Source organism: Saccostrea cucullata, unplaced genomic scaffold (assembly GCF_032062105.1).
Source record: "Saccostrea cucullata isolate Sc308-1 unplaced genomic scaffold, CSIRO_AGI_Scuc_v1 ctg214, whole genome shotgun sequence".
Classification (NCBI taxonomy): domain Eukaryota; kingdom Metazoa; phylum Mollusca; class Bivalvia; order Ostreida; family Ostreidae; genus Saccostrea; species Saccostrea cuccullata.
This window is the reverse complement of record NW_026929583.1, coordinates 123,834-151,180: the sequence shown is the minus strand read 5'-3', so window position 1 is coordinate 151,180 and position 27,347 is coordinate 123,834. Positions and strand designations below refer to the sequence as shown.

At 37.1% G+C, this 27,347-nt stretch overlaps 1 protein-coding gene and 1 long non-coding RNA gene across 7 annotated transcripts in view; one reads left to right on the top strand and one right to left on the bottom strand.

The window, feature by feature from the left end:
* Positions 1–25,397, top strand: part of LOC134281287 (delta-like protein 1) — a 58,775-nt gene extending 33,378 nt beyond the window's left edge. For 3 of the 5 annotated variants that reach the window (XM_062763768.1, XM_062763770.1, XM_062763769.1), the window contains 11 exons: positions 389–431; positions 11,256–11,308; positions 16,393–16,577; positions 16,798–17,097; positions 17,318–17,378; positions 18,789–19,046; positions 20,348–20,408; positions 21,119–21,249; positions 22,148–22,317; positions 22,537–23,723; positions 23,912–25,397. In XM_062763768.1, the coding sequence (XP_062619752.1) occupies positions 16,509–16,577; positions 16,798–17,097; positions 17,318–17,378; positions 18,789–19,046; positions 20,348–20,408; positions 21,119–21,249; positions 22,148–22,317; positions 22,537–23,723; positions 23,912–24,044 (2,370 nt within the window). In that variant the 5' untranslated portion in view covers positions 389–431; positions 11,256–11,308; positions 16,393–16,508 and the 3' untranslated portion in view covers positions 24,045–25,397. Of the gene's footprint in view, positions 1–388; positions 432–6,886; positions 7,000–11,255; positions 11,309–15,830; positions 15,849–16,392; positions 16,578–16,797; positions 17,098–17,317; positions 17,379–18,788; positions 19,047–20,347; positions 20,409–21,118; positions 21,250–22,147; positions 22,318–22,536; positions 23,724–23,911 lie in introns of those variants that run through there. The other 2 variants (XM_062763771.1, XM_062763772.1) reach the window with 2 other exon arrangements.
* LOC134281289 (uncharacterized) lies at positions 76–6,782 on the bottom strand. Of its 2 annotated transcripts, none has more exons than XR_009995047.1 (4): positions 6,303–6,782; positions 4,448–4,576; positions 2,158–2,320; positions 76–220 (listed from the first exon to the last, which is right to left on the bottom strand). It is a non-coding gene; the product is annotated as an uncharacterized LOC134281289 (long non-coding RNA). The 2 variants fall into 2 exon arrangements; XR_009995048.1 differs by lacking the exon at positions 6,303–6,782 and adding an exon at positions 6,154–6,287.
* Positions 25,398–27,347: the final 1,950 nt, after the last annotated feature.

Here is a 27,347-nt window from a genome sequence, read left to right as displayed (position 1 = left end):
GAAGCTGCGTATTTGATAACTTACCCATGATGCTTATAGTCACGAGATCTCGGTCTAGTTCTCATCCCTAGTTCTCTGCCCTCATCTTTGCGAGATCTGTCACATAGAATTCTCTTGAAGAGTCCGACTGTTTAATTCAGTGGAGGACAATTTTCTCCATAATGGGACACGCTCCGGGAAATCACACCATCATTACTCTCAAACTTTATTCTTCCACAACCTTAATAATGAGAATAACATCATTTTTAATTATTGATATTTTCTTTTGACAACCATATAGTTATATTCTGTCGGTGCCATAGTTTTCTCCACTATACAAATTTATTTTAGTTACAAAGATTGTTTTTTGTAAAGCATAATAATTAACAGAAGTGTTTTATAATTTCAGGTTTGATGCATCATGTAGCTTTTGGAGTAGGTCACATTTTAAAGTAAGTAAAATATATACCATTAGTTAATAGGAAGGTTTAATTATTATATATTGTAGTCCAAAATTACTGGTACTTAATCTACTTATTCAATTATCTGTGTGTCATTCCAATGTTTGTAATTAGGACAATACTAACATAATTCTAGTCATAAATTTAATTTTCCTAATTGAATCAAGGCAATTATTTTGGTGGAAATTCATGGAAATGATCCTCCACCCCTCCCCCTGTGACTTTTCCCCAGACAGAAGAACACATCTCCCCCTCATTTGAAGATTTCTGTGACAGATTCACACTTCTCTTGAGAGACCCCCTTTGACCTTGACCTCTGATCTAAAACCATCTGGCATGACAAAATCTGATTGGTCCATTGCAAGGACAGCTGTATTTCCCTTATTTGCATACATTATGATGAATGAGATCAATAGAAAATACACTGATCTATATCTTAGAAAAATTAATATGCAAAGCCTGATTTACAATGCAATGTGGCTTTATTAGACTGACATTATCGAATTACGATCGCAAGAAATTCTTTATACCAAAGTTTGAAAAAAAGATGCGATAATAGGATGTGGATCATATAATTACTGCAAATTTGTAATGAAGTCTTAATTCAATTAATATTAGTAATTCTAAACACACTCTGAACATACATTGTCATAGGCTTAATTTCCAAAATGCTTTCTTTAAAAAAAATAAAATACATATAAAAAAAAAAAAAAAAAGCAGAGAAGTGACATGGGAACCTTTTTCTGACAAAAATCATGGATTTGTGAAGCTTTTTCCGCAGTGTGCAAATCAAGACAGCTCAAGTAATGGTCGTATTTAGACATTTCTGCTTATCATCCCCAATTTTCTCTCCCAATTTATAAAGCGCTTTCTCTAAGGGTGTTGACACAATTGATCGAACTCAATGAAATCAAACTGCAGAGACACAGTGAAAAAGAGCTCCACTATGGATGGGTCATATTAAGACGGTGTCTTTCATCTGATGATTTCATTTCCCTTCCCTGGAGCCACGCAGAATAATAGCGAAAGAATTACGATGTTTCCACATCATCCTTTCATCCTATTCATCATTTAATGTCAATTTGCACATGACCATGAACGAAATTACTCTTTCTCCCTTTCTTAAATCTTAATATTATAGCCATCGAGTTAGGTACTAGAACTATAAAGAAATATGCATAAGAGAGAAATTAGAACTCGTTTAATTAAGTTGTTTTAATTCTGCATCTTTTAATGTCGTACTTCAATGTAATGTCAGGAAATGGAGAGAATTTTGATACGGAGGAGAAAAACAGGTCAAATACCTGTAAAATCAATAATTATAGCTGTAAATATCCACAGGTGGAGTCCTAAAACATTCATTATGTATGTGTTTTAAGGGATAGTGCTGTTATACAGAGTCTATGGACTCATCTCACCACGGCCATCATAGGAGCGTTATAATATAGCCAGGACATGGGGTGGTCACATGAATGCAACATCCAGTTAAGGTTTTGCTTAAACCCCCCCATCCCCCACCAACCCGATTAATTCTCCTGACTCCTTGTTCATTCTGCCTTCTTGTTTAATACCCCATTATTCTTGCATCCATTTTTATATAATATATTACATTTATATTGATACAGAATTTATATATTCTATTGTGTTCACAATTTTCAAAGACAAAGAATTTTAAGCTTTTCTAAAAAAAAAAAATCTATTTCCCATGCCCATTCACCTGCTCGTGGAAATGCCTTATCACGGAATTGACAAAAAGTTTTAGTTAATATCCTTCAGTTGAAAGGTTGTGTTTGTCTGGGATTAAGACTGCAGATCTGTGCCTTGTGGTCCTGGATACATATACATTGAGAGGAAATTCACCGGGCACCTTGTACAATTATCTGAATGCTTCACAGTCATTGATAGTTCATTATGTGATAAATCATAATTAGTTTTGAAGCATTGAATTTTAAGCTAGATTTTAAAAAAAATTTTCCTGTCAATTTGATTGGATAATTTTTTTTAAATTGTAAATTAATCTAATAATCTCTCTCTCAGCATATATATGTATGTTGAAATCCTTTCAATGCCCTTTGATTGGTGAATAAAATATCTTGAATCTTGTTTACTTAATTTATACGATACATTTTGGAAAAAGATTGTAACGACTTAAAAAGTTAAGATTGGCATTCAATAAGAGTATATATGTACCCAAAGATTTTAATACTCAATGTAGGACAATTTACATAATGATTTAAAATGCACAATATCAAATGAAGCAGCAGAAACTCTGAATGGTATTTACAAGTTACATTAGCCTTCCATTGTACGACAGCCATCAAAGATGCATAAAGTAACACGAGTGTTCATTCCCTAGAACTCAATAAGTCTATTATCTCCAAATTCCGATCATCAAATCCGATTAATTTTAAATAGATTTACACTGAAAAAGTCATTTCTGTGAGAACAAACTTCACATACTCTTAAGAGCTTGCACTTGAAAAAAAAATCAATTTACTAATTAAAAGTACACTAAGATCGAGTTTTTACATTATCTAGATTAAAGATTCAGGGGAGACAATTAAAAAAAAATCTTAAAGTGCAGATCTCTCGCATTAAGGACCTGCCGGAGGCCATATTTGGTGGATATTGCTACGAATGGCCTTGTTTTTGTTGATTATTCCAGTGCAGGGTTTATTTAATTATATTCCTTGGGCCGGAAAACCACACATGCGGGCTCTCGAGAACTCCGGCTTTTGTTTTAATGTTGACAAAAGAAGGCACTGACATCTGACGTTTTAACACCGACACAGAAAAGAAGCAGTTAGTTGTAATTCATGAAAAGTTCAATACACATCTTAACTGTTCAATACACACAGACTGACAGCATACCAAGATATTTAATGTTATCTACTTGAAGGGAGGTCCTTTAATAAGTTCAATACCTACACAAAACATACACTGTACTAGTGCACTAAGAGGTAAAGCATTCAGGAACTGGCATTTGGTACATTTATTGCACACATCTTTTCTTTTGTTTTGTTTTTTTTTTTATACAAGTTAAAGTTTCAGTTTAAAACTGTACATACAAGCTAATACCGTATAATCCCTATTAACCGCCCCTACCCCTATAAGTGCACCCTTAGGTCTTGTTCAGTTGTCAGGAAATAAGGGCCCCCTGTACAGTGATTAAAATCAACTAGAATCGTATCAAAAGTCCGCCATGATGAAGAAAGTGAAAATGAAACTTTGTTATTAGGTTACTCATACATGAAATATTCTTGAAAGTAAAAGATTTTTAGAACGACCTAATCATGTATTTCTGAAAGTGAAAGTTGAAAATACAAGTACAAAATTCTTCTCCTTAAGCTTGTCGATTCCCTAATTTCGAAGTGGGAAAATGTGCCATATAGCATAATTTGGGTGGATTATTGTAATTTAAAGGATTGATTGATTGATTATATATTTTTTAACGCCGAGTCGGCAATTTTTCAGCCATATTTCGGCGGACTATAAGGTTAATGGATAAGTGAAGTTTTTGGTTTCTCTGGGGGCCCCCAATGTTCTTTTTCGAACTCCAGAGAAGGTTAGACAGTTTTTAGTGGTTCTCTGTTATTGGTTTTTTTCTCAAAAGATTTCTTGAAGTTAAAATATAAAATTCAAAATTTGAACAAGAATATAAAAATAACCGCCCCCTTTCCGCAATTTTCTAAGCGCCCGGGGCGGTTAATAGGGATTATACGGTATGTGTCATTCCCAGAAAATTCTACAAAAGATTTGATGCACTTCTAGTTACCTCCCTTTTGACAGAGTTGCTCCCCCTTTATTCCCACTCTCTTTAGAATATATTGACAATGTGTTATAACAAATGATTCATATTTAATGGACTACTGACTGTCAGCATGTTCACACTGCTTATTGTTCAAGTTTTTATGTAAACTTGATAAAAAGTTAGCATTCCTAAATAAGACGACTTTCCCAGTGTTTATTTCCATTGTGTGGTTAGGCTATTTACACTCGTTTTATACCTGTAATTCAATTAGTCGCTGTGTTGTGGGGTTTTTTAATCGGGGTAGTCTTGCTTTCTCAGGGATCTCGCCGGTGACATCTCACCACAAAGACAAACTTCCACCATCTCCGTCTCTGCTCGTAGATATCTGTAAAATGTGTTATGAGAATCTTATTCAACTTCAATTCACTGGTATTATTTATATAAAAAAGAGCTTTTATATTGATCTAAACAATTGAAATGTACATGTGAAATAAAATGAAAAAATTTGATGCTGCTCAAAAGGTTTTGTTAAATGGGCAGGTATTTATGTTGGTAATGGGAATTCACTCAGTCTATTACATAGATTTTCTTTCACTCAGACCTGAGAAGGCAAGTCTGGAATTTAATATATCTATAATAATATGTCAGTGAGGGGAAAAAAAGAGATTGGTCAAATCTATTCTAGTGGATGCCTTTGAACTTTTTATCTGAACTATCTATTATGTGAAACTTTATATCCGTGTACATAAAGTTATGCTGTGAAGCTTCATAATCATGTTCATTTTGTTCTTATCTATCAGTGGATGGCCAATTAATATTATTATCATCATAAAGATTGATATTGGCGAGATAAAAATAAACAAATGCATCTTCTGATATTCCGTCTATAGACTCGGTGCTGGGGTCCATATAAACATTTGAGTTCCCCTTAGTCCTCGACTAAACTTGTGTATCATCCGAGTTCTTTGTTTTTACTAAATGGGTTTTTGATTTTCGCAATCATAACACAACATCAAACCCCTAGATAGCAATCAATATCTAAAGTCAACCCGAAGCCAGCATTTAACCAAATACACCTAATTATGGACTCCATATAAAACAATGCTTCCATTCTGCTTGGTGTGTAAATGAATTGATTAATTGTCGATGATTAGATACAGGTATATTGTTTCTGAGCTCATCACTTCAGACCTGGTGCCATATGACATCGTGGGAATCCATACCAGAACATCATTTTAAGCCTTTCTAATGCTTGCATACTTGAAGTATATAGCTTATTGTTTCAACCAAATTAATCTTATGTATTTGAAAAATCTGTTCATAGCTCTTGTCAATTTTTAAAAAGTGAAAAATGTCACATAGAAATCTAAACTGTAAAAGACTACAGTAAATTAAAATTGGCATTTACACCTAAATATTGAAAAATTATGGGTCTTTTTATACAAAATGATTTATCATTATATATAGTCCAGAAATTAAGTTGCAGAGTTATTTTATTATTTTGGGGAAGATAAACTTATGTAAATATTTGAATAGATATTTCTAAAACAAGCATTTTTAACAAATTTGTTCTAATCATTACTAAAATAAAATCATTATTTCATTAAATTGATTTTATAATACTTCAGTAAAATCTGATGTGGGGAAAGATTCAAGAATTCAAATTTGTCTCCCCCTCCCCCCGTTTCTGTTGTAACATTTTTAATGGAGAGGTACCGTATATAGTTCCGATCTTCCTGTAAATTGTGACGTCATATTCGTTTGACGCTCATGAGCAGAACTTTTATATTGCAAATTAAGGAAGTTCAACCCTTAAAAAATAAATTATGATTTTAGACAATAACTATAATACACAGCAAAATAACAGAAAGTGAATTCTTCATAATAACAATTTTTTAAAATATATATGCTGTATAAATGTTTAGAGTTGGAGAGGTAAATTCACCTAAACCTGTATTATACCTATGACAAAAAGGTGAAATGATGGAATTTAAACGCCGTATAAAGCCTGAGGCTGGAAAAATGCGAAGCGTTTAATCTAATCCAATCCATCACGGTTATATGAAGTTAGGTTTTAAATTCTTTCCCAATCAAACGATAGGACTGCAAACCTTTTGTCTCAGCAAGCCAAGAGTTTGTGGGAACAATCACCGTCCTTTTCCCGCTTGGATGACGCTGTATCTCCGTTACTGTTAGCGGTGTAACCTGAAACCGGTGCTCGTCCTCTGTGTCTTTCCCGGACCATTTGATACTATGTGTTTATAACGGTATACAAGACGGGGCTTGAATGCCTTATAAAATGAAGACAGTTACCTCGTAATCGCTTAATCTACAAAATGCAACTGTAAATTGAGAAATGATTCTTGATGAAGCATTAGATTCCACCACAAAATTCTAAATTAAAATGTGTAGGCCTATAACAAGTAAGGCAAATCGAATGGAACTTTGGGTCTTTGAGCTTCGCTAAGACTTTTTAGAAATTATAAATCAAAGTCGAATTGGTGTTGAAATTGCACGGAGCTCCGAATACCGAAAACTGAAACAATTGTTTCATCACGGACAAAACAAGAACTCCGCATACCTTTAAAAAAGAATAGTTTCCCCCGTGCTGGCCCCGTGGAATCATTGAATTGATTGGCTGGTGCCGATTAATTATTGATCAGGGTGCAATCAGACCTTTTTCAATATTCCAAAAGAACAATGCTACATCAAAAGCCATGCGAGCGAGTTTAACATGCCTTACGTGTGTTGGTTTGGGATTTACGTGATATTCGGAAGGAGCTATTGGGATTTCTTATGGCCGCTGAGGTAGGAATTGGTCCTTAAGGTGAAATTACCTCATACTTTATCGTGCAAGATAATCAGCTAATTGCGATAAGCATTCCCCTAACCATTCGTATACAGAGTCGGGGAATCTTCTCTCAGACTCCCAGGGCTGTTGGGGAACTAGCTCACATTGCGTATATGATTCTGGAACTAAGGACATCTTTACTTGTAAATTAAGAATACTCAATTGCCCTCTTGTGTGTTTTTTTTAAAGTTTTAATCAATAATATATAATTATGACGAGTTATGTCAACTGCGTGTGTTCGAGATTCTATCTGGTTTATATTGACAGATTCTGTATTCACTCTGCGCAAAAGAATCCATATAATTATCAAGGAAGCAAATCCCTAGCTATTTAGGAGGGGAAAATTGGTCAGTCTCAAGTAAACAGCGAGAAAAATGATTCGTCGATTTTAATGATTTTATAAATAAATAAATTAAATATCAACACTGCGCATGCATAAGTAATGAATGAAGATAGATACGCAGCGTCTCCCGCTAATTTACTCATTGACATATCTTACTTTGTGGCAATTTGGTGTTTCTCTTTCAAATAAGAAAACTTTTGTTAGACAAAATTAAGAAACTGTTTTTCTTTGAAGTGACATGGTACAATTTCTCAGCTAATTCTATTTTTAAATTAATGCAATCGCATACCAAAAATTTCCCCCCCAGTCGAACACTATCAGATTCTGTCTATAGGTCACGTTCATGATGCCTCTCCGCCTCCCACGTCCTAAAAAACCAAAAAAGTGAATCTATAGAGTTACGTGCAGTGACATTTATGTAGCGAAAAAGCATGTGAGAGTTTACTGTAATGTGTTATAGATTTTATGAATTATTAAATAATTTTTATGGTCAAGCAGATTTCGGCGTCACGTTCCGTGTAACAGAATCATTTACTGTATCGCCCATTCCAGGCACTCGTACCTTTATCCAAACACAAAGTGAGGGTCTGATATATTGGAAGGGTTTCTAGCTTTTTTTGATAGAGGGAGCTTTTTGATGATATTTGGGTACACGTTAAAGATGGGTTGGTAAGCTCTTTGTTTTTCACACAAATTTAAAGTCCATTAAAACTCATCGAAGCGGGTACACAAACCAAAATTTATAAAACTGCTCCTCGAGAATATGAATGTCTTATCGGGAAATTTAATCACTGTGTTGTTTAAGGGAGCTCGTTCTACCCCTCCCAAGACGGGTATGACTAATTGACGAAGCCGGGGTTACCCAGGTGGTGTAGCATTCGATCAGCTGAATTGGCCAGATTTAAGTGATAGCATAGGTAATACAAGATATCATCTACCGAAATCCTCCCGATTTTCCTCGCCGGCAATACAATGGATTTCAAAAGACATGCACCGCAAACACGTTATCTTTTGTAATCTAATGTAGGACATTCTTCTGATATTAATTGGCCGAATAAAGATAATTCAATCAATATAATGGTTTTGAATGAGATTAAAGGCTAATATTAATAATATTATACTGTCATGCAATTTCATAGTCTTATACATTTATTTATATCTCATGGTCATGGGAGAATTCCATTTCGAGCTGCACCGGAAGTAGGAGAAGATAATCCCTTTCGATCATCGCTAATCTGACTTTAACAAGTCCGCTGGGAAAGAATGTAAATAAAATCATTCCATTCGGATCACGGTTTGATAGATTTTTTTCCATTCAAAAATATACAGTTAAAAACCTAGTTAGTCGTCCGTAAAATAGTTTTTATTGGGTTTCCATGAATTAGCTTCATCTGCGATAAGCATCGGTCCAGATGAACGGCGAGGTTTTGATGACAATCGGCCATTCATAACATACTTTTTAAATTACTCAGTTTGGTGATAATCTTGTGCAAACTTTAATCGTCTTGATGCGCCCTCAGTGAGGACAAACTAGGGCCCGGCGGGACACGAATGAAGACTTTTTGACATAATCTAGTATTGATTGTCAAGACATGCCTTATCCGATAGATATCAACATGTCTTTAAAAGTCCGTCTGGATGATATTTCTTTTGTCGGGGAATATGGATATGATATTGACATACATATTAACACCTAAATTCCGTCTTTTTAGAGGAGTTTTGAGGCGGGCTTTGTCGTCCGGCTTAACGGCATGTCGCTAACTGAGATCGGGCCATCGAATGGCTTGATGTAAGGATTTCATATTGAAAAATGTTTGCTCTTATTGATCTTTTTCAGTCCTTTGATTGTTAAAATAGTTTTTAACGATAAGCAATTGTAGGCGAACCTCTAGGACATTATACCGACCCCATGCTCACTTCCTCTTCTATCGAATATACCGAGGAATAAAATCAGATTTTTTTTTAGGTCTTTTTGGCGAACGTTTCTGAATTCAATATCAGAAAATAATTCGTTCTTTGTCGATTTTCATTTCATGCTTTAAGCCTTGTATTTGAAATCACTTAGATTTGTATTCACTTTCTCGTACACATCTTTTCAATTATGTATATTCATACGCACGATGTTAACCATTCATTGAACATGAATATGATACTTTATGATATGCTCATTTTGTAACACAACTTGACTCGCCTAATTACGGATGATGGCCGAACAAAGTATATCTGCTTTGTACACACTTTCTTTATGGGGGATTTTTACCTGTTAGCACTTGTACATAAGTTGATGTAAGTGGAAAAATAGCGGAACAAATTTTCTATAAGCGTGAAACTGAACGCGCCCCAAGTACCTGCATTCTATAGCTTCTTGAGTTTTGTAAAGTGGCGGTCGTTTGAAGTGATGCCTCTGGTATTATCCGAACTCTAAGTCTGGCAGAAAACAGGGACTGGGCACTCACTAGGCACTGGCCAATAGTCATTTTAAAAGCATTGCTATGTTTACAAACATCTGCTCCGAATTTTTCACTCGTGATTACAATTTAGTGTGTGATATTAGGGGAATCTATTTATATACATGTACATGTATATAGGGAATTTATACATACAGAAAAATATTTTGTATCTTAGCTAACACATTGAGTTCCTACAACAAATTAGCAAAATTTAAATGTTATTAACGTTCTTTGTGGTCAAATATCGCCATTCCCTGCGTGGATTGTCTGTTACTTATCAGGGTAGCGTGTTGGTCCTCGAAATTCTTCCCCCAGTCGAGTCTCGGTCTCCACTCTCCATCAAACCACAAGAGTTCCCCCTGTCATCTGCAAGCTTTACAGAAACAATTCACTTCGGAATATATACACTGGAATGTGTTTGATAATTTTTTATCCCTCTCAAGAAAAGTGTGGGAAAATTCGGAATGTGGCATCATGTCTAAAAATAAACCCTCAAAGAATTAAAACCTGATATCCCATAAATACTGAGATTTTATCGCCCTTAATTTGTTGCATTACATGTACATAGATTTTGTATATTTTTCCTGCATTAGCGTGTAAGGAGCTCGCGGGCGGTCGCGATAATCAACGCCCAGTTTCTGATAGTGAGGGTTAGCGCAGCCTCAGCAGGGGCAGTTTATAGGTGACTTTTGACCTAATGACAGGTTTTGTGACTTTTAGTGACATTTCTTGGTGATGTTTTAAATATTGGAAAATCATTGTTTTCTAGGTATTTTGCCAGAATTTACTTTTTACAGAATTAAGTTTTTGTACTGCTCACAATTTTTTTGTTAATTTGACTTTCAGCATTTCTTCATATTTCATAAACAGGTATAGGACTGAAGCTGATGTGTTGTTTATTTAAAGAATTACAGTCAATCGAAAATTTCTTTTTTTTTCAGAAAAATTATTTGTTTATTAACCTGCCCTGCTAAGAAATGACATCGCCCTCTTGTGTTGATATTTTGTCTGAACGTTTCAGGGGGTGCCATGGTTTAAAAATTGTCAAACTAAAGCAATAAGTTAATTGACATTAATGGAATCATATTTGTAAACAACTGTTTTAAACAAGGCGAGATTGTGTCTGATCTGGCGATTTTTCCGTTTTGCGGCTATCACTAATATCAGAACACATACTCGTCCCAGGATTTCTTATTCATAACCCTCTTCTTCTACACGCCGTCTTTTTAAACCATCGTGTTAGAGATCCAAACATTCCGATGGTACCCGCATTGTTTTAAGTATCTGGTCCACATTTCGAACCATTTATCAAATTATCGCCATATACTATTGCTTTACTTTAAGTCAACTTTCTGACTAGAATTGGCTCGCGGTACCATGTAAAAAATTGTTTCATTCTTGACATTTTTTTTTTCTTCAGAGCCGCTTTGGATTGGTGAACTTGACAGAAAGGCACGGGAGACGAGGAAGGGAGTAAGTGATTCCACTTTTTTTTAATATCCTGTGCTTATCATTCACTATGCAGTTATTCCTCATGCCTTCGTCGGAACCAAAAAACTGGTTCTTTTTTAGCAAGATTATCACAGCGCGGATGTTCCTCAACAGTCAAACCTTGACATATTTACTCTGCTAAAATACAATGTCCATATGTCAAATGGAAGCCATATGCTTTGTCACGGACCGGCTTCTTCGCGCGTGGGAATGTTTTTAAGTAGAGATATGTGATACTCTTGGCTCGCGTGCGCGTACGACGCATAGTAAAAGTGAAGTCACGTGTTCTCAATGAAAAAATTTGCAAGAACAGCTTCTTGAAACGCGCATCTCCTCTAACCAGTTCCAAATTTGTTGATCTGCCGAACGATTAAATGCTGCGTCTTTAAAATGTGCAGAGATTTTTGAGATTTGTAAATTGTTGACTGGGAGCGCGTGCCGTGGTATATGGCGCGGTTTCCATCTCAGGGGGGAAGGAAATTTCCTTGACTGTTTACGATCTGTCTATCCTAATGACTTGCCAATGTGTCGATAATTTTCCCCCAGCTACAAAACTGTTACGAAGTGATATACTGAAATATTGGCGCGATTTTTATTTATGCCGTTTGGCGGCTGACCCTTTCCTCTCTGGGTTTTAGTTTTGACAGCAAAGTATTGGAGATAATGTCAATGGTAGAGAAATTTCACCGTATGACACACGACAGATCCGAAACCGATCGGCGTTTTTTCACGGATTTTTTTATTTAATCTCAGGAGTCAGGCCTGTCGTTAGGACGAGTCAGCGCCTTCGGTTTATATAATATGTCTATTCTTGATGAAAGAAATTGTAATAAACAGGAAGTATAGATCAAAGTTCACTGCATATATACTTTACAGATGGCAAACTATAGTTTAGAGGAGAGAGGTTTTTTTTTTTTTTTTGATAACGGGTCAGATATACAGATGTCCCCTGAAGGTTAGGAGAGCCAGATGTCTCTGTTGACCCAAAACCATATGCCACAAGTAAATTAAACTTCAACCCTGGTCGCTCATAGACTGCAGTGGAGTGGGGCGCTTCAAAAATCAATGGCATTACAGAGACGTTTTTAACCTGTAGAGCGCGGCCTCGGCCGAGCATGTGCGCGTGCTTTGCGAGACGGTTAAAGTCACTAAAATATGCTGGCAAAAAAAGTAGAACACAATAAAAAGGAACTAATTTCGGGGCAGATGTGGAGAAAAGAGAGAAAAAAAGGAAGACTTTTGTGTTTTAATGACAGAAGCTCTGGGTTTTACAAAGACTCTACAGGTGCTGAGGAGGATGGTGCTGACCATTGCTTTCAGAAGGTCTCGGACACAATGTCTTCCACAGAAACCGATTCCAATCAAAGACTATACGTGTCACACAGATCAATTATTTCTAAAATCGCCAGACTCCAGACTCCGACATTTTCTGAAGCAGCAACTGGTCTCCGAATGTCAACCATAGGTCACGCGACAAGCACCTGCTTAAAAAGCAACTAGTGCTAAGTCTGAAAATCTTTTTTGGGAAACTTAAATTAAATCCAAAAGCAGAGGGTATAGTGGTGAAGTAAATTCATTTTTTTTTTATCAAACTTATTCTTAGGGATGAAGAAAAGCAGAAGGCCCACATCAGATAATAAATTAGGTTCCATCACATTACAAGCAAGGATTTGTTCTTTTTCGTTTAAAGTTTTTACAGTTTCATATTTTCTCAACCCTGGATCCCTTCACATTGTTGAAATTTTTACTTTTGAAATTAAACAAACAATTTCCCCCATAAACTAATATTAAAATATGTGTGTTTTCGGACACTATTGAAATTTTGTGTTTCCTGTCCTCCTCTCAAATTTATTATTTTCTAGGTGGGAGTAAATGTAAAATTTTGTATTAACACCCGTTCGGTACATTTCAAACTTTAGATTTTTTTTGCTTTTTGTAAATTCACAAGTGGTATCCTTGTGTGCAACCTTTGAATAGCATGAACATATATGATGCATGTTGAAAAAAGAATAGGTATGACCATAAGGAGTAAAGCGGTGTTAAAACTGCTGGACAACCTAAAATCGCCGTGTTTGGAAGTTCCGCACAACAATCGCTATTTATTCTTTGTAAACAACGCTCTACCGTCGTATGCAGCGTACCTCATATCATTTCTTTATAACAAATGCATAAAAAGCTATCGTTATAACTGATGACAAAGTCCATGTTTTGCCGTGGCCGGGACACCCAAAATATGTGTCAGATCATAGGAGGTGCACAATGTATGTATCAATTTTACAATCAGAAAATGCAAAACAGAACTAAATAAACAGTGGGTTTTGTTATGTACACATCACTGGAAGAAATCTCCGGTAGCACGATTGTTGTTATGTAAATAGCACAAAAACGAATTATTCCTTTGCCAAATTAACAAACAGTCATTCATTCAATTTTCGCATCATTTTGCATATCTGCAATTTTTACACTTTAAAAATTCATTTCTTAAAAAAAAGTTGAGCTTGTTTTAGAAGAGTCAATTACCGAATGGGAGAAATGACTCACTGCTCTAATTCTCTATTTTTTATTGACACCTTCCATAAAACACAACAAAGAAAAAATTCCACACTTCGTTAATTTTTGGAAAACAATATAGAAAATGGTGATATTTTAATGGAGGCCATTTCAGTAGGTAGATACGACATATGTTGTGTTTTCGCTCGACCTGTTATAGGACGTCCCTCATCAGTTGTCAACAAAGGGGGGCTCGGGTGACCTCCAAATGAAAGAGACCGGCATGTTGTAACGAATTGAGACACGTTAATGCTTCGATGTTTATATACAACAAATTTTAAATATTTTTATAAGATCTTATCTGAGTAAATGTGTTAGAAGCGGAATCCAAACCCCTATCATCGTGCGATTCCGTGTTAGTATGTCCATTAATAAAAACAAATATATCCAACTACGATGAATGATGCCAAACGTCAAGCATTTACTTTCTTTTTTTTCTATCAATTTTTTTTTCAGGTTCATGGATCACAGTTTGTTGCATCTAAACTTACTCCGGGAAAAAATGAAAAATTCGTAATGTATTCCCCATAACTGCATATTTTATAATTTAATAATTTATATGTTGCTTGAACAAACGTGTATGTTTTGAAATTTAAAAAAAGACTTTTCTTGTGACTAGGAAAGATCAGTGGATTACCTAATGGGGTCTAATTAGTGCCTTTGTAACCTTAAGATCATAGTGCAGGTCACAAGTCGTGGACCAATTAACCCGAGATTACCTATGTCTATTTTAACGCCCGTCAAAGAGATACAGTGCATAATTACCTATAATTGGTCCTCAATTATTTGACAGTTATACTCGGACCTAACAAAATCACGTAGCTTACATAAAATAACCGTTAATTACTATCAAAGGCTGCAATGTTAATTTATAAGTAAAGCTTCGTGTGAAAGTTTTCAATAAATTAAACTGTTCGGTACACGCCGTCAATTTCTAAATCCACCTTACCTTTAAGAATAGTTCTGATACTAGTGATGAACGACATGAAAATTCTTATGGGACATTTGTGAAATCTTGAGCTGTGATTCGTTAATTCTTACGCCATTCTACAGGTGAAAACGATGTTTAATTTTTCTTTTCAACATGCAAGGTGCCATTAGTCGTAAACAGTTTATAAGGTTACATTGGTGTAACGAGATTCACCTATATGCAAATGTGCATTTCGGCGGGAGAGAGCGCGCAGACGACACGCGACTTGGCTCGTGCCGTGAAGGATACCGTAAAATGGCCCCGCCTTCTCCTCGGTGTATGGGTTACATCGGGCGATAATAAATGTTTATTTTGCAAAGTAAACTTTACCTATATCTATTGTAAGACCGTGATATGCCTGTCTAAGACGTGTCAGCGTATATCGAGCGTGTCAATGTTGTCACCTCCTCGTAATTAAAATCTCGTGTGTCCCTCTCCAGATCAAAGCGCACCTTACCTATATAAACCTCAAATAAAAAATGTCTCAAATTAAATCAAATTTTATTTTCAACTACGACATAAGGTTAGTATTTACTGTTCTCGCGTTTTTTTCACATTGCCTCAGAGATAATTTTTTACTAGGACAGATGTCTTGAGAGAAATCAACAGGTGTATGTTAGTAAACCATAAATAGTCAAAAACGCGCCAAACGTATTTTCATTCAACGGTCTGTCAACACCTTTATATTTTTATATGCTAAATTTTAATACACAAAGAGCAAATGTAGGAAATTTAAATCTCCCCACCTGTTTAGGATCTGTTGAATTCATTCGTGTGCCGGGCTTTTCCTTATAGGGAAGTGATTTACATATGCAAACTTGTTATAGAGACAGGTGCTTGTCGGCGGACGGCAGCTGAAGGCACAAAAGACGTCTTTTGTATTCCGATAGACCGGTCACAAAAGCCCTAGACCTCGGCACGTGCTCCCGTAGAATACTTTTACTAAAACTTTTTAAAAAAAGTTATGTAGAATATATGGGACATTTATTACTTCTAGTTCAGGTATAGTCTAAGTTTTTATTTTTTTTTTGGAATTAATATATATTTATAAGAGGTTAGTATATTTTGTGTTTTTGTATTGTACCTGGTTAGGAGTGCGTTCCTATTATCGTAAAGCTGGCACACTTTCCGTCCACCGACAGATGTCCTGACTAAACAGAGAGAGAGGCCCACGACCTGTTGGTATCTAGCGATCTTCTCTCTACCAGCGTTCCTAAAATCACTGTACCTGGCTCATAATTACCAATGGTCCGTACACGAAATTTAAAAAATCGATAGAGTCGGAGTCTGAAATCAATAACCCGATGCGGATTCATTTTACGCGGAATATTTCAGGAATAATGTTTAGGAAAATTACGGTTCTCTGTTGCCCTTTGCTACCAAAAATTCACTTCTCCTCCGTCCTGGTGGATAAAACCGACATCTTATATTAGTGTGGAGAATTTCATCGACTCTTCCGTAATTAATTGGATTTTACGAGTTCACAAATTGTGTATTTACCAGTTACAAATCAGTGGTGATAAGAGTTTCTTTGGTATTGTTGCAGATAACCCGCTGGTGTCAATCATCGCTTGTGGGCGGGGCTTACTGTGTTGGCAAGATCGAGGCTACAGAGACGGAACTCAATAACCATAGAATATTGGCAAGAGAAAATCAAGAAAGATGAGGTTGCGGAGGCCGTATAGAGTTCTAGTGATTTGGATTGCAAACATATATGTATTTATTTCCCAGGTAAGACTATTTATTCACCTATTTATAAGTTTTGTTATTGTATAAGAAATATTTCCCAACCTTACAAAATGTAGACGTCGACCAAATAGATACACACATATGAGCTAGATCGTAGTAAACGGCGTACTACGTTGTGTACAGGGAGCTGGCAAGCTCGCTAACTTTGTTAATTATCCGGGAATTATTACTTTATCATAATCACCTATAATATTTATTTCAGGTAAATTCTACAGGAGTTTTTGAACTGAATTTAAAAAGGTTCGAAAATGAGAATGGGGTTAATTCTGACGGGAACTGTTGCGCGGGGGTGAGGACGGGGGACAGGTGCTCGTCTTGGTGCCACACCTTTTTCCGGGTATGTCTGACCCACTACCAGGCCACCATCACGGACGACGTCCACTGTAACTTTGCTGAAAAGTTTACCCCAGTACTGACTTATGGAAACAACTCGGTGGACTTCTCCAACCTTCCAGTCAAGTTTGACATCCCAATCAAGTTCCCATTTATGTTTGCTTGGCCGGTAAGTTTCTTTCAACATTATTAGAAAAAGCTTATTTTTCACTGCCAGGGGTTTTTGGACATGTCAAGATCGATGAGCTATTTCTTCATCAGAGATATACAGACTCGCAGCTGACACCCCTACTAAATATCACTTCATCAAAGACTGCGTCTTATGACACTAAATTGAACTGGATAATGACTTACAAAATCTGAATCTGTTTTTTCTTCTTCTGTTGCAGGGAACTTTCTCGTTGATCATAGAAGCCTGGCATGATAGCACCAAACAGGGACCAACCACGGGTGAGTATCTGTTGTTTTTCTGGTTCCGTTTGTTTTGGATGTTTAGGTGTGCTTCTGTGTTGTGACAACTGAATGATTTCCAAGAGGGGAGGATGTTTATAGCCGCTGTTTTTGGAGGATAAAGTACTTGTTCAATACAGTGCACAACAACAGTTGTTATCCTGCGCCATCGGTCTTGTTAACATGCTTTCTGTGGAGGTTTTTTGCGCGTGCTATCTCCTGCAACAATAATAATAGGTGACCGTGACGTCACTTAGTGCATTCATTGATCAACAATTGGATATTAATTTCTGCCGATTCCATTATTCCATGGTTTTTAATTTGGATTTACACAAACTGTGCTTGGATATTGTGCTATTTTTTTGTTGGAATTTTGTGTTTGTGTGCCGTGTGCCTGGAGCGTGCGTGAAACTGAGAGGAGATTCGGCGGCACAGCGGGGACGAAGTATAGAGATGTTTTGGGAGAATCTTCCTTGCTTGATCATGGTAGACGCTCTGTCTATTGAAAACTTGTGCCTCGACTTAAACAAGAGGGCAACTTAACAAAGCGCACGTGCGACCAATTGAGTGCAGTTATCGTCAATTAAAACCCGGAGAAAAAAAGTTTTCCCGCAAGTGAACACAGACATATAACGTATACCTGAATATATATAAATGTGTGTGTGTATGTGTGTTAAATGTCGACCCGGTTTTTGTGTTTCTAACTGGATTGACTTATTAAATGAAACAATACAGTTTGATTGTATTCTGTGTACTGTAACCAGCGTGAGAGGAAAGGCATGTGGGTCTACAATAGACAACAACAAAGAACGGGACCAAAAATCAATCCAGGCTCCGCGGTCCTTCCAGGATTATCAAATGCTTGACAAATAAGAAAAAGGGAACTCTTACACAACGCTCCCTTGAGACTATTTACTTAGGGCAGTTACGGGAGGGTAACAAAATATCGGTCTGGGTCGGGTTATGTTAGGAGCCCTGGCCTTGACCTTGTCAATGGTCCAGACTCCACAGGTTTTCTCAGGCTTCGCTTCACGGGACTCGGTCTTCATCCTCATATTTTCAAAACAGCTTTTCTTCACTCAAATTGAAAGCCTCTTTTTCTGAAACTCAAAAAAAAAAATAATAAGCCAATTTTGTAGTCTTTCTATTAATTCGACCGTCTTTTGTTGGGGGAAGAAAGGGGTGATATCTCTCCTCATTTGTTAGCCTTTGTGAGGAAGCCTGAGAAAATGTCGACTTTTATCACACTGATGGTTTCAAAAAATAACGGTCATCAACTGCACGGATAACAATGGGCAAGGAAACCAAGTGAATAGACGAGAGAGGGGCGACCTGCTACTTAAAAATCACCTGTTATTGAGAATATCATTTGGTCTGGTCATTCTCACGGTCTTTTTCCTTTGATTTTAGGCAGTGCACGAGAGCTGATCTACCGACTATCTGCACAGAGGTCCGTGGAGGTGGGCCCGTCATGGCGACAGTTCACGCGCACGGAGAACACCATGACTCTAGAGTACGCGTACAAGGTGGAATGTAGCGAGTACTACTATGGGCCGGGGTGTGTCAACTTCTGTCGACCCAGGGACGACCAGTTTGGCCATTACGTTTGTGACGAGAATGGAGAAAAAGTCTGCATGCAGGGGTGGAAAGGCGACTACTGCGACCAAGGTACACAATCATTTATGACATCAGAAACACTAACCCATGACAAAATACACATAAAGTACTGACAAAAAAAGCCATCTGATACAGCATCACACACGAGCTGACCCTAAAATCTGTCACCAGCTCCCGGGGATTTACTCCCGACCAACTGACAAATTTCTAAGCCACTAGACGTATAGAAAATCTATAAAAACCTCGACAATTGTCAACATTTTGAAATGATAGCATTTATTTCCCTCTCCAAGGTGAGGGTTGTTCGAAACGTCTTGACATCTGTTGCGTTTCCACTGATAGGCGGTCGGTCCGGGTTTACCCTATTTCATCATTAAATTCTTGTATTGCCATTACTAAGTGATCTGTTGATAGGGTTTGGGTTCTCAAAGCAAAACGCGATAGTGGAAAAATGGGACACGCGCAACAACTTTTCCATGGCAAAATATTTCATAAAGAGCTTTTGGGGGGATAACAAATATTTCTGACAATAACAAGAAAACATTATGACGCGATAACTAGCATATATACGGTGCGCCACGATTGTGCAAGCGTTGGAAAGCACGACAAAAGGTTTCTCCAACGACCTGTAATTTATCCCGTGCTATTCAACTTGGGCGTGCGGCAGCTGGGGGATTCCAACACATGAAAAAAAAGCTCTCTTCTTGAAAGCCCAGGGTCTGTAGAGTAGACAGGTGCGCGGCCACACGAACTGACTGTGCATCTGCCGCGTTTGTTTACCCCTCCCCGCTATCACTGTGCTACAAGTGTCTTTGTTCCAAACAGACTACGGATCTAAGATTCGTGACACTTAAAATCGCCGAATTCAACCTGTTTCCTAATTTATAATATTAACATAACTCTGTTTCCTTGAAATTACCCAACTAAAATACCGTGAGAATAAGGCTGTTTTATGAAATGTTTTCCAGAAACTTTTTAATATTTTCATGATAAATTGTAATTCATGAAATTCAACGCTTCGTGTAAGACTTAGGAAAGTAAAAAAAAAAAGAAGCCAACAACCCATATGTTTGTACCGGTGTATTATAAAGTTAATTCACTACAATCCTCGGCATATGCACGCCAAGGTGCGCGTGTTATAATTAAGAACATGTTTCATAGGATGTGTTCATTACCCGCTCAGGAAAAACTTGAAATAAAACTTTGCCTTGATTATAGGTCAGTGAAGCGTAGATTCTTTATTAGCGGGAATAATACGGAGATCCGGCTTGTTTTATGAGCCGGTCTCCGGATGATGGGGGTATATACTAAAGCCATGTGGGTCCCTAATTTTGTTGTTCTCTTTTTTTCAGCTGTGTGTCTGCCCGGCTGCCACCCTGATCATGGAATCTGTGACAAGCCCAATGAATGCCAGTAAGTACCGAGCCCAGACAAGTCATTAATAAATAGACATCAAACCTTAACAAGGCGACATATGTAAAATATAAACCATCAAAGGGTATACAGAAAAGAAAAACTAGAAAGAGAATATTATAGCAGACGTAAAAGATAACGCAGAGAGATGGTTAGCCATGTCCGCCGCGTGTAAGGACAGCTGCTACATAGATTCTCTTCACCGTACGTCTGTCAGTAAGCACAGGTCAAAATATTCTTTTGTGTCTAGATGACCCTTTCTGATAAATGGTTTTTCTGAAGAACTCCTTCCGATTTTTTTTTATTTGGTTCGTGCGCTGAAATTCTTCTGAAGTTAGTGTTAAGCTGAGTCAGGGTGGGTTCTAGAGATCGATGATGTTTGTCGTTCTTAAGGAAAGTCCCCCAGTCAATATTGATACAAAATATAACTGAAAAACTGCACCGTTATCGGCTTTTCACAAGGGTCTATGAGTTTAAATAATTAAAAGGAGACCCTTTATTCCCTTTTAATATGGGTTGTAGCCTTCTTAATTCTATAACAATATACACATGTAGCGGAATAATAAATATTTCTCAACAGCTGAAACATCAAATGGATACAGTTCGTGACAATGTTCATTCAACCGAAACATACTGTCCTTTCGCCGTAGGTTTCTTTTAGGTAAGGAAATTGACGTATTTTTTTTTTTAAACTTTTTTTTTGATTTTAGATGTCGGGCGGGGTACGAGGGGATCTTCTGCAACACGTGTATACGGTATCCCGGCTGTCTGCACGGAACCTGCACGGAGCCCTGGCAATGTAACTGCAAAGAGGGCTGGGGTGGACTGTTCTGTAACCAAGGTGACGATTACATCACATAGCAACCAACACCACAATGTTATCACTGACAATAATGTTACACAATTTCAAAATTTATCAGACAATATTACATCACGACTGCAGCTGCAATATTTTTCTCCGCTTTTTTTTAGAGAAAACAGTAAAATCTGTCGTCTGCCTTATCTGTGGTGCTAAAAACATATTGGAGAAAATGGCAGCTCTCTACAAGCGAGAGAGAGTTTAATTTAGTGAAATCAATGTTTACAGTTTCATTAACTCTTGTTGTGTACAATTGTTGTAAAATTAGATGGCTGTATTGTGGCCTTTTGGGTGATAATTAATGATAGGATGTCGTATAAAAGGATATTGACGACTGCCACAGCTAGGGACATTGAGCCCTATTATATCGACGTGTCCATAATTGAACCAACCCCAAGACTGCGCTAATCACATGGCCGTTCTATTGCCGCTATTGAGCAGTTAGACACTCTCTTCATTAACAACATTTGGATCGTTTAATTGTTATTGCATATTTGATACTGAAAGGAAAATATATATTACACACAAAATACACACACACTAGCTTTTGATTCTCTAGTGATAAATTGCCTCATTCAGTCAGTAATAGGCTCGCTACCCATAAAAAAGGAACCACTTATGGATATCAATAGGGGAACAAAACATCCTTTTTCAACACATTTATTTCCTCTGGAATAGATATCAGTTACAGTTTGCATTCCACATCTTTCATGATAATTTTTCTTTAGAACTTTTTTTTTCAATAGGATTTTTTTTTGAAAATTCTTAATTTTATTACCAATTCTTTTCTTGATGAGTTAATTATTTGCTGAAAATTGTAGTAAATAGCCAGAATGAAATATGAGAATCATAGAATGATAAATCTTGGTTTGTTTTGTAGATTTGAATTACTGCACTCACCACTCGCCCTGTAGAAATGGAGGGATCTGTAAGAACACGGGCCAGGGAAGCTACACGTGTGACTGTCCCAGCGGCTTCATGGGGACAAACTGTGAGGTGGAGGTCAATAACTGTGAACAACAGCCCTGTGCCAACGGAGGCACCTGTAAGGTAGGTTATCAGGGGGCACCTGCTCAAGGGGGGCGGGGGGGGTATTTCCCTTATATGTTATAATGAATTTATGTATTGCAAAATAAATTCTGATTATATTAACTCAAATACAAGAATTTTTTCAAAGATGAGATGAAATCAAGGAGAATTTTTTTTTTTAAGAAAAATCTTCAGAAATAAATTCCTGTCTATAACAAAACTGTAATTTTGTATTTTCAGACTGTTGGTGAGGGTTATGTCTGCGACTGCCCAGAAGGTTTTACAGGAAGACGATGTGACATCGTGGGGAGTTCCTGTGAAACCAACCCCTGTCTAAACAACGGAACGTGCATGGAAGTGGATGGGGTGTACCAGTGCAAGTGTTTGGAGGGCTTCACTGGATTTTACTGTGATGTGGAACGAAATGAGTGTGTTTCACGTCCTTGTCATAACAGTGGTCGCTGCATTGATGAAGTGAATGGATTTCGCTGTATCTGCACGGCTGAGTATAAGGGACCTACATGCTCTGAAAACATTGATAACTGTGTAAATAATCCCTGCTTCAATAATGGGACTTGTATTGATGGGGACAATGACTTTACCTGTAAGTGTAGGCCTGGATTTGTGGGGCAGTTGTGTCAGGAGAATGTCCCAGATTGTGACGGCCATCCTTGTGCTAACGGAGGAACTTGTCATGATGAAGTGAATGACTTCCGCTGCACGTGTGCGAGAGGCTGGGAAGGCAAAGACTGTTCCATAAACATTGATGAATGCAGCAGCAGTCCATGTCAAAATGGTGGTGTGTGCACGGATTTCGTTGGATACTACAAATGCCTGTGTGCCTCAGGATTTTATGGTAACAACTGCCAGTATTCCAATGGACAGGTGCCCAACACTCAGGCACCCAAACCTCAACCAACCGTGAATTCCTCGGCACTGGCATCTACGGAGAAATCAGAGGAGATCACGATGATTCAGTTGGTCCTCATTGTCTGCCTCGGGGCGGGAATCCCCCTCCTTCTCATCATCATTGTCGTCATCTTCCTCTTACTTCGCAAACGCAACTCTCCAGCTGAAAGGCTGGATACCAGTAAAGAGCACCAGCAAAATGTGGTTAATACCATCAACAATAAACTGTCAGACTCCGCCATCTTCACAACATCGTCGACAATCAGTGGCAAACTGACCAATTCAGAAAAACAGAATGACTTTAATAATTATAGTGCATCAGGGGGAACCCTGACTCCTGATAAATCTAATAATAAGATTTTATTAAACACAAAAGACTTAAATCTCCATCATGAACAATTTACAAAATCTTCGTCGACGTCTTCGGCGGAGAAGTATAATTATGACCCTGATGCTGCGAGGGGTGGAGGTTCCAGCAGCTTAATGAAATCATCAAATAATGAAAATAGTAGTAGTTGGTAAGTATTTCAAGACTATTGAAGTATATTTCTAATATTCTCAATAAAAAAAATAAAAATCAGTACTCTATTTACTAGAGACACTTTCCTAGCCAAAATAGACAAAAAAAATTCTCAATTTTTCTTCAATAGAAGACAGTTTTGTTCTCTTTTATCACCTTGCTTACAATTTTATTTTTCTTTTTCAGTTATGACCACAGTGCAACTATTCACACAATAGGCAAATCTAAGGCGTTTCAGAGGGACGCAGACAGAAATTCCACAGTCTTACTCGATCACCCGTCAGTGCATCGACATTCATTTCTTGCCACGGAAGTGTGACATTCTCCCTGGCTTCTCTTTATTTGACCAATTCTTATTTTGCAATACATCATATCACGTGATGTGCTCGCACATAACGCACAAAAAGCACTGTGCTTCATTGGATTAATTTTATCAAGTGCCTTCAGTATTTCTAATGCCAGGAATACAGGCTGTTACTACGGAAACTGTCTCCAAGACAATTGTTTTGTATAACTGATAATCATACTTTTAATTAATTTCAACATTAGGCTGCAAGTCTGTTTGCTATTTTATGCAATGCTTGGGCATACTTTTTGTTTGCTTTTTCCCGATCGAGGTGTTTTTTACTTGTCATCTATCAAGTTTGATTATCCAATGCAGTCCATCTGCAGCAAAGAATGGAATTCATATTGGAAAAAAAAAATGGTGGGAAAAAATGAGTGCAGGCACTGCCATGTGATATTCAGTCCCTCCATGTTTACTGACCTTGTAATTGACCTTGTTTCAATGACCTTGAATGTGAGGAGTGCTTGTATGTCTGTAAAACAGAAGATTATTAAAAATGAGTGTCAATTTTTTGATTGCAAGCTAATAAGTGTGCATTGTTGTGTTATCTGGTTTTGCCAATGCTTCAAGTAATGTTGAAATTTCTGTACACTATTGTCTTTAGTCAAGGTGTAGCTATATGAAATGTGCATAATATATATAGTGGCAAACCAATGTGTGTAATATGTTATGTAATTTATTTGTCTAAAACAGTATTGGTCTCTTCCAGTCCAGTTAATCATGCGAAATTTATATAGGGCATTTTTGTATGAGCTTTTATATTGAAATTTTTTATGTCTAAAATTCTTTATGTTAACAATTTTCTGAATCCTGAGCCCGATCCTCTATTCTGATCAATTATTATTTTTTTCTCTGAAAATGAACAAATCGGTTTGTGGACTTCCCGATGCTTCACCTACCATTCCACCTGGGCCAAGCCCGCTGTCAATTACATTGTTTGCACATCTTGTGAATTTTTCGCGTTAACTCAAACAGATGAAAAAAATGTTAACATCATGTTTTTTTTTTTATATTTTGTTACTGAAAAAAGTGCTTAATAAGCATTCCACAATCATTTTGTCATATCTAACCGTTCTCTGTATTGTAACAGAAAACAATGGATCACACATATTTTGAGAAGAAAAACTACATTTTTGACCTTCATAATTACAGTCATTAGGCTTTGTCCTGTCACGTCTCACTTGAATGCCCCATTGTCTGTGATTGGTTTAATGTACATATAATGTATATTTATAGAAAAAAATGTTTGGTTGTACATATTTGTTATGACATTATTATATTATTAATTTTCATGAAAACATCAATTAAAAAAGAGTCACAAATATTTTTTCCAAAGTATATTGTGGTTGTTTTTACCTGGGAGCAGACTCAGCTGCTGTGGAGTGTCTAGACGCTTTACAAGACGGCAGACTTCGTGTATCTCATGGCTTTATCTGCTAGAACATAGGAATTGCATATAATCATTCAAGATGACGACATTTACACACTGGTGATCTGTGTAATCGTTATTTTGATATGAACTGGCAAAGGAACATACCATTTGCTCATTGACATCAAAGCTGTCATATATCGGTTAACTGGTGGAAGTGCTACAAAGAAAAGATGAAACAAAACAGTATCTCTAAAATTAGAGTTCGACTTCCGGAATAAAATATGTCATTGGTCTCCCCATTGAAGGAGAATTTTCACCTGTCTGGTGTCACAACCAGTACTTTAATGAGACCATTTCATCTGCTCACCTATAAATATCCCAAATCGCACATTATCATGATTATTGACAAATACAGGCATCAAGAGTTTTTTCAAGGACATGTATGTCGCATGTATACTTACTCAAAATGTGTATTTGGCATCTTTCGCCAAGTTTGGAAATAAAGGGGGAGGGTAGGTCTCTGGGGCCATGTAAACTTAGACGAGCTCACTTTTCATCCCAGTTTCACTTTTACAAGAGGAATATAGTGAGATCGAAAGTGAGCTCAGCTGATTTTTATAACCCCGGGGGCTGATGCATTTTGGGATTGATTTTTTTTTTCAATTATCAACCAAAACTGAACAGCATTATTTTGCACAAATAAACGTAAGTTTTTTTTCGGGGGTATTACGTTAAAACAGTTTAAAGTTTGTACGCATGTACACTTAAACTAAATTACCCTGAAAATCGGTTCAAATGCGAATTCGATGCACAAATGAACCATTCCAATTGTCTGTCACTTCCGGACCTGAGTGGGAAGAGGGAGGGCTAATTACCACCTACCCCCCAGGAAACTGACTTCATTCAAATCTTACACGTCATTCAACATTGTTTGATCAAACGTGTTGACACCATGTATCTGTAAATCTGGATTTAAACGTTTCAATGTTAGAAATGACCACCAAGTATAGTACACGAGTCGAACACCCTCCCTTGTCAAGCATCTATTAAGGGATTAGGCTAATATTAAATATTATACGTCATGGATTAGTCACACAAACCCTGGGTAAAATTAGTTAACTTTTCTAATTAGATAATTGAATGTCCACCTTTATTCTAGTTTTTGGTGCTCTTGTCCCTCGCTTCCAAGACAAATTGGTTAGGCCAACAAAGAAACCCAAGGGGTGTACATGATCCACGCGAATTTGCCACCACGGATATGTAAACATGACATAGAAAGGAAAAAGTCGATCTGTCTATTGACTGAACAGTAAATAGGTACACACAATGTGTAACAACAAACAACTTCCGTGGGGTATGAGATCGATCGGATCGGGTGGTTCAATGGAACGCGTCTATGAAGCCAGATCTTGCTGGCTTTCCGAGTGTGATATCAGGTATTTTATAATTGTGCAAGACAGCGGACACCACAATTCTCTCGACAGTTTGAGCATTTGAATGGCCAGCTATTTTTCGTGACAGACACATGGAGACTTTCCCACCCCCGCAAAATAAATTTCAGTTCTTTTGTTTTTTGTATAAATAAGGTCAAAATAACAGGTACATGATATTGTTGAGAGGGCTTTTGAGTTTCAAACTCTGGAGTATACCATTTCAGATTAAAAATACACATTCTTATATAAATTCTTATATTCAACGAAAAACAAAAAAGTGTTTTCCCCCCAAGTATAAATTCATTAAAATCCAAACTACCCTCTCTACCTGTTCTATGCCCTGTGTTTGATACCTGTATGATTTTGCACTCCGATGCTTGTAAAGGGCCCTAGTTCTGAAACATTCCAAGAGGAGTAACGCTTACATGTTTAAAATACCAGGTACGCGTTTGTAAACTAACGTGGATTCTA